This window comes from Parambassis ranga, chromosome 22 (genome assembly GCF_900634625.1).
Source record: "Parambassis ranga chromosome 22, fParRan2.1, whole genome shotgun sequence".
NCBI classification, from domain to species: Eukaryota; Metazoa; Chordata; class Actinopteri; family Ambassidae; genus Parambassis; species Parambassis ranga.
Genome location: NC_041042.1, coordinates 16,402,960 through 16,416,053, shown reverse-complemented (window position 1 = coordinate 16,416,053; position 13,094 = coordinate 16,402,960). Strand labels below are relative to the sequence as shown.

Below are 13,094 nucleotides of genomic sequence, written 5' to 3'. Positions count from 1 at the left end.
CACCAGGGCTCCTTGTGGTAAAATCAGTGAAATGTTCCTTTAAACCCTGAGTGGACTTTGAAAGAAATGCTCATGAAACTATTACTGGTGCACATTCAAATAGACAAAATGGCCGAAGCAGGAGCAGAGCAGTCTGCAGCTTCCTGCGCGAGAGCTCTCGCCGCTTTTGTTGAAAATGGAAAAGCTCTGCTGGACCTCGCTGAGAAGGAGAGCAGGGAAGGTAGGCAGACAAGTGCACTTAAAAATAGACCTGCAGACGGCGTGTTCTGCAGTTGGCAGGCGGTTTATGGTTCGCACCAAAGAAGCGGGGAGCAGCAGGAGGCCTGTCAATCATTACACATAAAGAATAAACACATGCTGACTGTTACACACTAACTACATGTGCTCTGAGTCAACACAGGTTCTTGCCAGGAATTCATCAGGCAGAAAATCCGCATCGAGCGAAAAGAGTCGCTGCTGGGTCTGATTGAATCTGGTGCAGCTTTGTACAGCAGGTCCTCAGATTACTTTTAAAACATAAGATATAAAAGTGCAGAGACTAATGAGCCTTACACTTTCATGTTTTTAATTTCACAGCCTGTCTGTCAAAAGGAAAAAGGATGCAGAAGATCTTTGGCGAAAAAATGATCAGTAAGAGTGAATTCTATGTAAAAACAATCACATTAGACTATAAACTATGCTTCTTTAGGCCACCACACTGACTGTAAGCGGCACTGCAGATTCTGCATGAGTACTGTAAACATCCCTTTTATTCAGAGCTGTGATAAACTGAAACAGCCTGATGCTGTGTGATGTTTCCAGCTGCGCTGCTTTGCAGGAAGCTATTCAGGACTTTCAGCAGCTCCAGGTGAGTTATTGAAATGGAATAAATAAATCTCAACAGCAGCAGTCAGGTCGCTGCCTGAGCCTTCTGATATTTACTGAGGGCAGCCGATGGAACACAGGTGCAGTGGGACGCCTTCCTGCAGCGTTTGGACGATGAATTACAGCTGAGCGCTAAAACACTGGACGGGGACCATCCGTCAAAAAAACGTATTCCACCAGATACGCCTCTCGTCGATGCCAGAACAGGACAGTGAGTTTGATATGACCTCAAGATTATCAGGAAACATGATATCTCGTTTAGAACTTCGCTATTTTCTTTGTGTTTTGCAGAACAGTGACATTAGAGAAGTATCTTGGGAGAGGTAAGAAGACTTTTCTGGTGTTAATTCGTCAGTTCTCCTGTCTGATGTGCCGTCTACACCTCAAAGATCTGGAGAGGAACCAGGTAAATCAATCAATTATTAACATCTCAATCAGCCTGTACTCACCAGGACAGCAGGGGGTGAAATTTTTAACATTAAAAAATATGTCTATGGAGCTTTGCATGCAAAATCTCTCTGTCAGGTTAGGATTTGTTACCATGGTAACCAATAAAATGGAGGAAAATCCACATGGAAGGCTCTGTTTTTGACCAAGTCTGAACATGGAAGTGACAAAAACCACAGTTCCTCAAGTAGCCACTTGAGGCCGGCTCAAAAAAACGAGTCATCGAGTCTCAACAATCGAGTTAAAATGTCCGACCTTTGCAGAAGTCCCTGGATGCACACTCTTTGCAAGTGGTGGTTGTTTCATTTGGCTGTGAAGAGGGAGCTTCACACTGGCTGCAGGACACAGGCTGTCATTACGATATGCTGCTGGACCCTGAGAGAAAGGTCAGAGGTCGACACTAGGCAGCAGAACACAAAAGTGATTCTTTGGTTTGATGGCGCCTGAGTAAACTCTGTGTTACAGCTGTACGCTGCGTTCGGGCTGGGAGCGTCTCTGAGGAAAGTGTTGAACTTCAGCAACATGCTGCTCTACGCAGAATACGTAGCCAACAACATGGAGTTTCCGCGCGGGCTTCCAACGATTCAAGACGACATGTTTCAGGTTAACAAGCCAAAAACAAGAGAATTACATGACTCAGAGTGTTGATGAATGTCAACATGTCATTCACATTGCTGTACATATTATCTCTTGTGAAGAGAGGTCGCATTCATGAATAACTCTTTGTTTTGCAGCTGGGAGGCGACTTTGTTTTGGACAAACATGGGAGGGTGCTGTTCTCTCACTGCTGCCAGAGTCCCATAGACAGGCCCTCGGTGAACGACGTTTTGTGCTCTCTGTGAATATTAAACTCTTTCATGCAAAACGTACATTAATTAAAGGCAAACAAACGCAACACAGGAGCAGCTGATTGATTAGGATATGAGTGACCTCATTAAAAGAGTTTTTGTGCCAAGTGAAATGTGAAAAAGAGCAATGTAACATTAAACAGCGACTGAACATAAACCCTTCAGATCTGTGAAACACTGTTCTGCGTATGGGTCAATGTACAGTGACCGGACGGCAAATAATCTCCACAGAATCTTCACAGATCAGATCACAGGATGGTTGTCTAATCAGTTAGGTCACAGGAAAAGACTGCATCACTCTTCATTACAGTACACTTGGCTTACAGAATATCTCAGTTCTCTGGAGCATGTTTGGCACTGGATAACCCCAGATTTACACCGGCCATGTAACAGAAGCATAACGTATGCGTAGCGACAGCTGTTGTCAAACGCTTAAGATTTTAGTTAATGAGAGTATTTACACCAGCTGTGTAGCAGCTACATGAGAGATACACGGCGGTTCTGTTTTGGAGCCATGTCCCGCCCAAGATGCATCTGTTTGCACCAACCAGATCGAGCAGACAGGAAGTTAGGCACCAGAACAACATAGCTTTTCAAAATAGTGAGTGAACTCTCCCTCATTTAATATCGCAACTAGCCCATAGGCCAAAAGAGGACAACTCAGGATTCCTCCTCTGGAGGACCTTACAGGATGTCACTGCTATCTCTCCTGTAGTTATAAGACATTACGTAAAACATTCATGACGTCAAGTAAAAATTCTTTCCCAAGTTTGATAAATTCAGTTCATTAATAAAATCAGAAAGGAGGTGTGTGGGGGTAAAAATGGCCTCTGAGAAAAAAGTTAATATCTTGCTAATTGGAAAAAGAGCGTGTGCAGACTTAAAGAGGAAACAGGGCCTCTGGAGTCTCACAGACAGCACACATGTAATGACATGATAAGCCTGCTGCATTTCTTAAAAAGATGACCACTGAACCCAGGAGGGACTTTGATCCCCACTCTGGAACACTTTGTCTCGACTTCAGACGCTGCAGACTTCAGATAATCATCAGAGATGACGAACTCATCGAGCATATAGGAAGACTCTGGGCCTTTCCAGAGGAAGATTGTCACATTATCATTGATACTTTTTGCCTTTGTGCTTATTGGAGTAGTTTTCTTAGGGCTCATTCCAAATCACTGGGGCTGGAGTGCTGGATCTGAACCAATGTGGCTGGACTGAGATGGAGGAGAATGAGGCGACTACTCCACGGTTTGAGGCACTGTGAGATTTGCAGTGGACCGGAGCCAAAGCCAAAACAAATGTCATGAACTTGACTGACCAGGTTGGTGTTTGATGAAAGTCGCAGCACTATTGTATCAGAGGTTATTTTTGTTGTATTTAGCATCTTGCTGAACACAAATCACTGTCATCTATCAACCTCAACTCCTGGTCGCCAGTGAGTCGGCACTCCCTCATGGCCACCGCCAACTTCACTGCTGCCATCGCCTGCCTTGTTGTCCCCTCTGTGTCCACAGGTACAGTTCAGTGTGAAAGATGCACATTAAACACAACACATGATGTTTCTGTGGGGATTGTCACCCATCCAGGTCAGGGCAAGTTTCCAGGGCGTCTTTATCAGCATTTCAAATGTTGATCATTCACATTGATTAATATGGGAGAACATGATGTTCCCTGCTGGATGTTAGCACTGACACTGTATTAGGACACAAGCTAATGTGGCTTTTTCCTGAGACTTGTGCAGTTGCGTCTAATTCCACAGAAATCTGGGCACGTCTGTGTCGGCGGTCCTGATGTTCCTGCTCTACAGACAGGCCAGTATCTGGCAGGAGCTGCCTCTTTATCTCTATGGTACATTTTAAAGTAGCCACTATTTAACTATCTACAATTTACAAAGTGTACAAACGTCGGTGTGGTACAGCTCACTGGAGACAATGCTGCCTGAGACCATGGAGGATGTGGAGAATCTGAAGAGGTAAATGGATTTTATTTAATCACATTATTAGATTAACCAGAAACCCAAAATTCATGGGTTGGCAATATGACAAAAAACCAGTGCAAAGCGAGGAGAGGAGGCCGGTGGTTTTGTTTTAAAGACAAATGCATGAAAAAGATGATAAAACTGGGAGAGGGAGGAAAGGTGCACCTGATGTGTGATGGCAGATTAATGCGCAGCCTTTTATTGTGTCTTTGTGTTTTCTGACAGGAGGACAGAAAAATGAAAGGACGCAGAGGAAAGCGGCCTGATTATCTGACAAAAGACTGAAGAGCTTCCTACAGATTACACTCTGTTTACAGCCTTCTGCAGTAAAAAGAACCGCAGCAGCCACTGCTGCAGACTTTGTGTTACATTATCATGAGGTGTGTAAAGGTGCTAACTAGAGATTTGCACTAAAGGTGTTAGTGAATTTAAATGAATTTAAATGAACAAAGGGTGCGTGTCTTTATAGCCTCACACCTCACGATGTTAATCGTCAGCAGTGAAATATATTTATATCCAGACTGATGAGCTGATGGCCACCGGGGGGGAGAGTGTTTTTAAAGGCTCATGTTTATATTTTTGTCTGTTACTTGGCAGGATTATCTGAAAATGGAAGTAGATGAGCAGATACACCTCACTTTCTCCACCATGTGGTGAAAGGATCCATGTTTTCTTTCCCCTCAGCGTCACAAAACTGTGTTTTTAAAAAACACTCCAGTGAGCACCGTCCCGCTGCACTACTACTCCCTACTATCTGCAGCTAAAAATAGCCCCAAAACAAATGCACCAATCATTTTCTGTTAGCTTCGCTCAGCTGGATTACAAAATGATTCATGATTTAAAGTCTCAGGTCAGTATAGATTAACAGCAGATTTACCCTGGGATTGAGGCAAAAATCCACCTGTTACCAGCAAAAAATGCTCACCAGGAAAACCAGAAACGGAACAACAACAATTCAACTGCCAATAAATTCCTAATAACATGTGTCCAATTGGTCAAGGACATAAGTAATATAGAGGCAACAGAGATTTTACATGCATGGAGGACACATAACCTAAACACGACTGCAAAACTTTAGACTTTTTTCTACTCCATCTCCGATTTTTACAGTGTGATTGAACAGAATATGATTGGTTTTCTCTGATTAATGCGGCCTGTTATATAAACTCTGTGAAGAAGAGTCAGGCCACCTCTGGATGTCTGTTTTTCTTGTACATAAAGTGGAAAAACATGTATGATTATATAATGTTGTGCAAGTAAATTATTGATGAGTTATTCTAAATTTTGTATCTTTTTCTCATATTATTCATCAGGACAGAAATTATATTTCTACTACTACACGGTCTCCCCTGCATCCAGACAACAATACCATTGATTGTCCAGCTTGTCTATACTGTATATTTGAACTGCGGGTTGTTTTTTGTTAAGGCTTTTGTTCCATTGTAGGTTGTACCCAGAAAGCTTGGGAGCAGCCAACAAAGGCTGCCCCACATACATACTGCTGACTGAATGGGAAGACATGTAACCATAAATTGTGCTGAAAATCACTGGTATGCATGAGAAGTGGGATTCCCTCAAGCGTAAATAGCCGCGTCGCTGCGAAAAGGAGGATAGAGCTCTCTCAGGGAGTCTGAGAAGATGTTTCTGTACGCTGACAGCATCATGATGTATCATTAAGAGTCAAACTGAGCACTTTTTGTCACAAAACAATGAAAAGAAAGATGTGGATAATTTGTCTCATGTATGATCAGGAAACTGTTTGCCTCACATAACAAAGACGCACTGACCTGTTAAATGAGGGCAGCGGAGGGGGGGGTGGGGGGGGGGGGGGGCTTGAAGAGGGGATGAGGATGTGGGGATAAAGCAGGCAATTATGTTTAAGAACCCACAGCAGAGGACAAAGTGATTATAACAGACCAAAGAAGGGGTGGGGTCATAAAAATAATAATAGATGGACACAGAGCAACTTTCCTGCCATTGAACAGTTCCCACTGCGGGGAGTTAACAGGAGCCAAACAGGGTTAAATATTAATGAAAAATGCCCGAGGAGGAAGAACGTGAGAAACTAGCCAAAGTCATCAGACAGTGGAACAACAACAGACTGGACCTGTTTGAAATCAGCCAACCTGATGAGGTGAGTCTGTCGCCCGTTTGTCCTCTCTCACTGAAGTTCACATTTAAAGGTGATTGGTTGATTGTGTGCAGTTACATTTGCTCAGATTATATTTTTTTAAGAGTAGATTTCCCTGTTTTTCTGGCAGAATCTGGAGTTTCACGGTGTCATGCGCTTCTACTTTGAAGATCACGTCGAAGGCAATGTGGCTACAAAGTGTCTGCGTATTTGCAGCAACTCTCCGACTCGTGAGGTCATCGAAACACTTGCAGAGAAATTCAGGCCTGATATGAAAATGCTGACAAACAGTTATTCCCTGTATGAGATACACACCAGTAAAGGTAAGGACTGTATAATGCCCAAAGAACTGTGTTTTTTTTTCCCAGCAGCATATGATCTTAATATGTTTTTGTTCCTGGAATAAGGACGCAAACTGGATCTGGATGAGAAACCTTTAGTCGTCCAATTAAACTGGAACTCAGACAACAGAGAGGGACGTTTTGTGCTCAAGAAGGACAAGGACAGCTCAGAGGTAACTCCGAACACCCGACAGTACAATAACCACAGTCACACCTTCTTTCAAATAACATGTCTGTTTGTGTGCGGAACAATGAAAAGGAAAACTGTCATGAGAAGGAAAAAGGAGGCGTGATCCAGAACTTCAAGAGGACGCTGTCAAGAAAGGGAAAGAAGAAAGAGAAGAACGGATCTGACACAGCTACAGAGGAGGAGAACAGGTGAAATATCCTATTGTTGAGTGCTTTCAAGTCGATTGAGCACAGGCCAGAAACACAACGTGATCTCCTGTTAAATTAAATATATAGGTCAACTGAAAAGCTGCCAAACAACAGCAGCGTTTGTGTGTCTGGACACGGCGTGGAAAAGAAGCAGCAGCAGAGGCCGGCTGCAGCGGGTGAGTGGACTTCAACATGAGACAAATCGTGTGCTTTACAATGAATTCAATAACAAAGAACATCCTGCCTTTTCAGATGGATTACCAATTGGAATTAAACTCTGTGACAACTGTGAGTATGTTATAACACCTCCTATCCTGGCTGCTATCTCACTGCCTCTCCATCTCATAACGTCCTCCTGCCCCCTGCTGGCGTCTGTTTCAACGTTTCAGCTGAGGAGCACTTCCTGTCTGCGGTCATAAATTACACCAACAGCTCCACAGTTCATTTCAAGCTCTCCCCTGCGTACATCCTCTACGCCGTGGCCCGTTTCGCCCTGCAGCGCCAGTGCAAGCGAAGCTCCTCACCCTCAGGACACGCTCACCACGTCACCATGATCACAAACAAAATGGTGGCCATGACACGGAAGGTGATCCAGGCAAGTCAAGTGACATATTCTGACATATCACTGCGTCAGATCGGCAGCTTACAGGACACTTCTGTGTGTGTCTCCCAGAGGCAGCAGGCCATCGCCGGGGCTCTCGCCTTCTGGATGGCAAACTCCTCTGAGCTGCTGAATTTCCTGAAGCATGACAAAGACCTGAGCCCACTGACACAGCAGAGTCAGCTGGAGCTGTCACACCTGGTGCACAAAGCCTACAGGTACACATGACAAACCCGAGCAGATCCCGGAGCACCTCCGGCCTCACCATGCTATTTCTGTCCAACTGTCCGTTTCATTCTCCTTAAAGCTCCCTGCTGAAGTGTCTGCACAATGAGTTCAGAAAACATCTCCCAACTTTCCTGATTGACCCTGAGCAGCACGGCCCACTGCCGGCCGGTATCGGTAAATGTCTGATGATTCACTGCAGATGTTATTATTTTAAACTATGAAGATGTAAATGTCCGCTTGGCCGTTACAGAGATGGTGCTGAACACCTTGATGAACGCCATGTCTCTGCTGCGCCGCTGCCGCGTCAACCCCGCCCTCACCATCCAGCTCTTCTCCCAGCTTTTCCATTTCATCAGCGCCTGGCTCTTTAACCAGCTCATGAGCCCCGAGGCCAGCGCTCCGGGCCTGCGGTCCCACTACTGGGGAGCGTCTCTTTGACAGAGGCTCACCGCCATCGAGGCCTGGGCTGAGAGGCAGGGTCTGGAGCTGGCTGCTGACTGCCACCTGGGACACATCATACAGGTCGGATACGATCTGTGGGCATTTGATTTTAGTCACGAATGTATGAGCACTTTGTAGCCTTGAGGGGAAGTTAAGTCTTTGTGCAGTCATGCTCTACCTCAGTTTCAAACTGAGACAGCTACAGGAGAAAATCCACCAGATTAAGAGTGGAAAGCTGACAGGAGGAGTGCTCTTCCACCAGGAAAAGGTTGGTGATGGCTGCTATCCAGAAATGTGGATTTAAACCCGCAGATAGCTGTCGTCCTTAGACTTCCCCAAGATTAAAAATAAAGAGCTTAAGATGCCAGCTTTCACACAGAATGGACCTGGGCCACAAACTTATCAATCAAGCCACCTCAGAATCTTTCATCTCGGAGTGTTAAAGCTGAATCAGCTATTGTTATTCTCACATGAATGATGGATTTCTGAACTCGCAGGTTTCATTTTGAGCATCAGAGCACATGTCTCGTTTTGCTGTTTCTAGGCAACCATGCTCCTGACCATGAATAAGTACTCAATGCAGGACGCGAAGGACATCCAGAGTACCTGTTTCAAGTTGAACTCACTGCAGCTGCGGCTGTTGCTTGGCGGCTACCTGTACGCAACAAAGGAGCCGCACATCCCCCCAGTGAGTACTTCATGTTAGGGGTATGTGGTGCTCATAACAGGGTTGAGGTTTGTAGTGTAGCAGGAGGTGTATACATTAAATAGTCTGAATTATTAACGATGATGAAAACGAGAGTGAATGATGTATGAAGGACAGTGAAGTAACTAGAATCCCACAGAAGACAAACAGGGAAAGTATCCAGTGAATGCTTCGAGCAGCACCTAAGATTATAAAGTTCTAATTATTATCACTCAAAGCCGACCATCGGGTCACACAATGACACGTCTGTCTGATCTGTCCACCTCTTCCTGACCTGTCACCCTCCCTGCAGGATTTGATCGATGCCGTAGTGACGGCCGCCGAAGCCTCGGCTGATAACCTGATTCGCAGCGAAGGACGGGACATCCAGCTGGAGGAGAGCCTCGACCTCCACCTGCCCTTCCTGCTCCCAGAGGGGGGGTACTCCTGTGACACTGTCAGAGGCATCCCTCCAGGCCTTATAGAGTTTTTGGAGCCCATTTGCCAGAAAGGTACCTCACACTTCAGAACATTTGAATTGTGTTTAACCCTAAAAATGTGTTATAATATATTTTCTTACCTACCCTCACTCCCTCACAGGTGTCTGCTCTTTGACATCCCAACCAAACTCCAAGGGGGACTGGACCGTGTACTTCAGTGAAGCTGCACCATCTGAGGAGACGACACGCTTGGTAAACACAGATTATCTTCTACACATTAGCTAATATTAAAATGAATTTAAACATTTTATTAATTAAATGTTCTCAACAGGCAGCGAACAGGCAGCCACAAATTGTGACCATCACTCTGAACAAACCTCTGAACAGCGGGATGGGGGTCAGCATTGTGGCTGCCAAGGTAAATAAATGTTTTTTTCATGATTGTATCTATTGAAAACAATTTGCAGAATATTCCACTGAATGATTCTTGTTGTTCTGCTGCTGCAGGGAGCAGGGCAGGGTAACCTTGGCATCTATATTAAATCCATTGTTACAGGAGGACCAGCGGAAATGGTGAGCTGTGGTTGATCCAGTGAAAATACAGAGAATAAACCTCATGACAAGACACAAACTACACGCTGTGTGTTCTCTCCTGTGTGCAGAACGGCAGGTTAACCGCTGGAGATCAGCTGCTCAGTGTGGATGGTCACAGCCTGGTTGGAGTCAGCCAAGAAAGGTAGCGACAGAAAAGAGCCCATTAAACCTGTTGGTGATCCCTGACTTTTACTATTTTATCACCTCAATAATTGTTGGAATTATTGAGGATGGAATTCCAACAGTTTTGTTTTTGTTTCATTTAAGAAGAATTTTAATTACTAGCACCATTAACACATCAAAATATGCCCAGAACTTTAATGCCTGTGGGTTTATTAGCTAATGTTAGCATGCTAAGATAGCTGATGATTATGGTAAACTTAAAAAATAAGATACATATGCAGTACTAATCCAACTGCTTTTGAACTTTTTCAGGGCAGCAGCCATCATGATGCAAACCGGCCCCGTTGTGACGTTACAGGTTGCAAAGTTTGGAGCGAGCTATCACGGCCTGAGCGCTCTGCTGAGTGAACCAGCTCCAGAACGGCCCACAGGCAGGCTCCTTGTACAACATTTGTTGTTCAGTTTCTGCCCTTTAGTGTGTAATTAAGTCTTTTTCCTGCCTCATTAGGAGACAGAGGCCACGCTCAGCAGAACGGTACAGCCTTTATGTCGTACAGTGACCTGGATCCCGGTCCTTCAGAGCAGCTCCACAGAGGCAGCGGGAGAAAGAAACAACAAATACTGCAGAGAAACAGACAGCTCTATCGCTCCAACCCCAACATGAGCAGTGAGTGCACGCCTGCTGTGAGCACGCATATGGCTGCAAGGCACATATAGCACATATACATACCGATTCATATGAAATACATTTACTGGCTGGAGGGCGAGTCACGAGACAAGCTCCAGTGTTTTTATATTTTCTCCTTATTCCAACAGACACGTGCCTGGAGGATGGAGATGCAGCCGCTGACCTTGTTGCAGGAGGAAATGTTGCTTCTGTTTCCAGTATCAACCTCTGCACTGATGTGAGACTCATTTTTTTTTTTTTTTTAATTCAATCTAAAATGATGTCTGGCGATGGCACACTCGCCCTGTAGACCAATAATTATGAATCAAAACCACATCACTTGGAAAAATCTTACATTTTTTTAATAGTCTAGCAAATTCTAATAATTTTCATTTAAAAACTCATAATTATTCCATTATTTGACTAATTTTCTAATAAAAAAATATATTTTTGTATTGATTTGTGTTTCCATATAGGACAAATTTTTAAAAATGTACTTATTTTGGACTTTTTCATTCTATTTGTGTCCATTTTCAGACATTTCACAGGGAATACCTGACGCTGCCGACTCCAAAGTCCCAAGAAAGGAGCACATTTCAATCTAGTCGACCACAGCAAACATTCAAAGTGTCTTTGAGAGACGGGCAGAGCTCCAATAACAAGACCTTCATGGTATGTCTGTATCCTTTGTTCTATTTGCTTGTCACTAAATAAAGGACAACTGTACATCACGTCAAGGTAAATGCCATAAAAATCACTTTTTTCCTGCCTTTTAAAGCGGCAAGCCCTCTCTCAGGAGAGCCTGTGCATGGACAGTGGAGGCCCTCTGCTGGACAGAAGGCAGAACACATGGATTCTGAAGGAACAAACAGGGAGCCACTATTCATCTTTCCCCATTCGCTCGAGTGTTTCCACCCATGACATCCTCTCTGAAAACTGCTCCTCTGTGAAGCAGCAGCAGGTCAGCCGCACAAGTCTTGCTGGTGTGTGGAGAACCCCTTTTTCACAACACTCAGTACCCACTCCTTCAAACCAGCCGATACGCATCGACATCCCCGTAACCAGAGGAGGGAACAGACAGCTGAACCCGCCACTCACCACCTTCCAGCAGAGCTCCTCTTTGCTGGCAGTGAAGAAGAGTCAAATTCTTAAAGTCAATCCTCAAAGCCAAGCCAGTAATATTTATGCATGTCCAACCTCCGCAGCTAAGAAGATAAGTCAGCCCTGCCTTTCAGTGCAGCAGCAGAGATCCAGCACACAGAGAGATCAAGCAGCTAAGCCTCAAGTGAGCATCACTCCAACCAAACATGTTTCCTTCCAAGAGCCTCCCTCTCAACACAAGAAGAGCAGCACAGGCCCCGCGAAGCAGAAAGACCCTGTGGAGCTGTCTGACCCCTGGAGGAGAGAGGCCCAGGAGAACCGGGAGAAGCAGCAGAGGCTTCAGGTGGTGGAGCTCCTGCAGCAGGAGGTGCAAGAGCTCCAGGCCAAAGGCCAGCGCACAGCAGAGGAGAACGACCGACTCCGGAAGCTCAACCTGGAGTGGCAGTTTCAGAAAAGGCTGCGGGAAATTCAGCAGAGAGGAGAAGATGAGGAGGAGGAGGAAGACGAGGAATGGGACACGATGGTGACGATGGAGCAGCTGGAGAAAAGGACGCAGGTCAGTTCAAGACAGAATTAGTTGAAACATTGAAAATACAAACTTAAAAAACTCCTGTATGTATCGTTCTGTTTGGAACCAGAGTCGCTCTGGAGGGGATGATTTGGAAAAGCAGGCGGGAACTCCTCCCTCAAAGACAAGTAATAAAAATCCTCATTAACACATCTGAGAAAACCAAACATTTTGCCGTCAGTGTAATTTATTCAACAGCTTTTCAGACATCTCACTTAATTCTCCATGTTTTTTTTTTTGGCAGATCAAAGATTCCATGGATTGAGTCAAGATGTTCACGACATTGCATCAAAGAAGTGAGTTTACAGTTTTTAACATTCAAATTTAATCCAGATTAACACCAAGCTACTCATGTCCACACCAAGCGAGCAAATTCATTCTTCCAAACAAAGTGTTTGAAAGAACATCCCTGAGAAAAAAAATTAAAACATGCTGACCATAAATATATTTTAAAAAACCTCACACAGGCTTTGTGCTCCCATAAAATTCAAGTAATGGTTCTGTTATGTTTGTATGTTTGCAGAAACCAGGAGGAGACACTGAGAAGGGCGTCGGCTCCCGAGAAGCTCTCGTTCAAAGAGCGCCAGCGTCTCTTCTCTCTGGTGTCCAGTGCATGAGTGAAGGTTTGAAGCCTCATAACACAGAAACGTCCAACA

At 44.7% G+C, this 13,094-nt stretch overlaps 2 protein-coding genes across 2 annotated transcripts; both read left to right on the top strand.

Moving 5' to 3' along the window:
* Positions 1-108: 108 nt before the first annotated feature.
* On the top strand, positions 109-2,153 carry LOC114427827 (uncharacterized). The gene is made up of 9 exons (XM_028396032.1): positions 109-220; positions 401-494; positions 577-630; positions 802-847; positions 945-1,075; positions 1,156-1,270; positions 1,575-1,697; positions 1,777-1,914; positions 2,046-2,153. Exons 1-9 carry the CDS (start codon positions 109-111, stop codon positions 2,151-2,153), a joined length of 921 nt encoding a protein of 306 aa, XP_028251833.1.
* A 4,049-nt stretch (positions 2,154-6,202) lies between these two features.
* On the top strand, positions 6,203-13,055 carry LOC114427826 (afadin). The gene is given in 24 exon segments (XM_075353391.1): positions 6,203-6,274; positions 6,402-6,594; positions 6,679-6,785; positions 6,872-6,990; positions 7,078-7,166; positions 7,243-7,278; positions 7,380-7,576; positions 7,664-7,809; positions 7,899-7,993; positions 8,070-8,341; positions 8,805-8,948; positions 9,259-9,457; positions 9,546-9,637; positions 9,717-9,803; positions 9,893-9,958; positions 10,048-10,121; positions 10,415-10,533; positions 10,611-10,769; positions 10,919-11,007; positions 11,307-11,441; positions 11,548-12,426; positions 12,509-12,566; positions 12,683-12,734; positions 12,962-13,055. Coding segments are annotated over 23 exon segments (3,480 nt in total). The 5' UTR covers positions 6,203-6,274; positions 6,402-6,422.
* Positions 13,056-13,094: the final 39 nt, after the last annotated feature.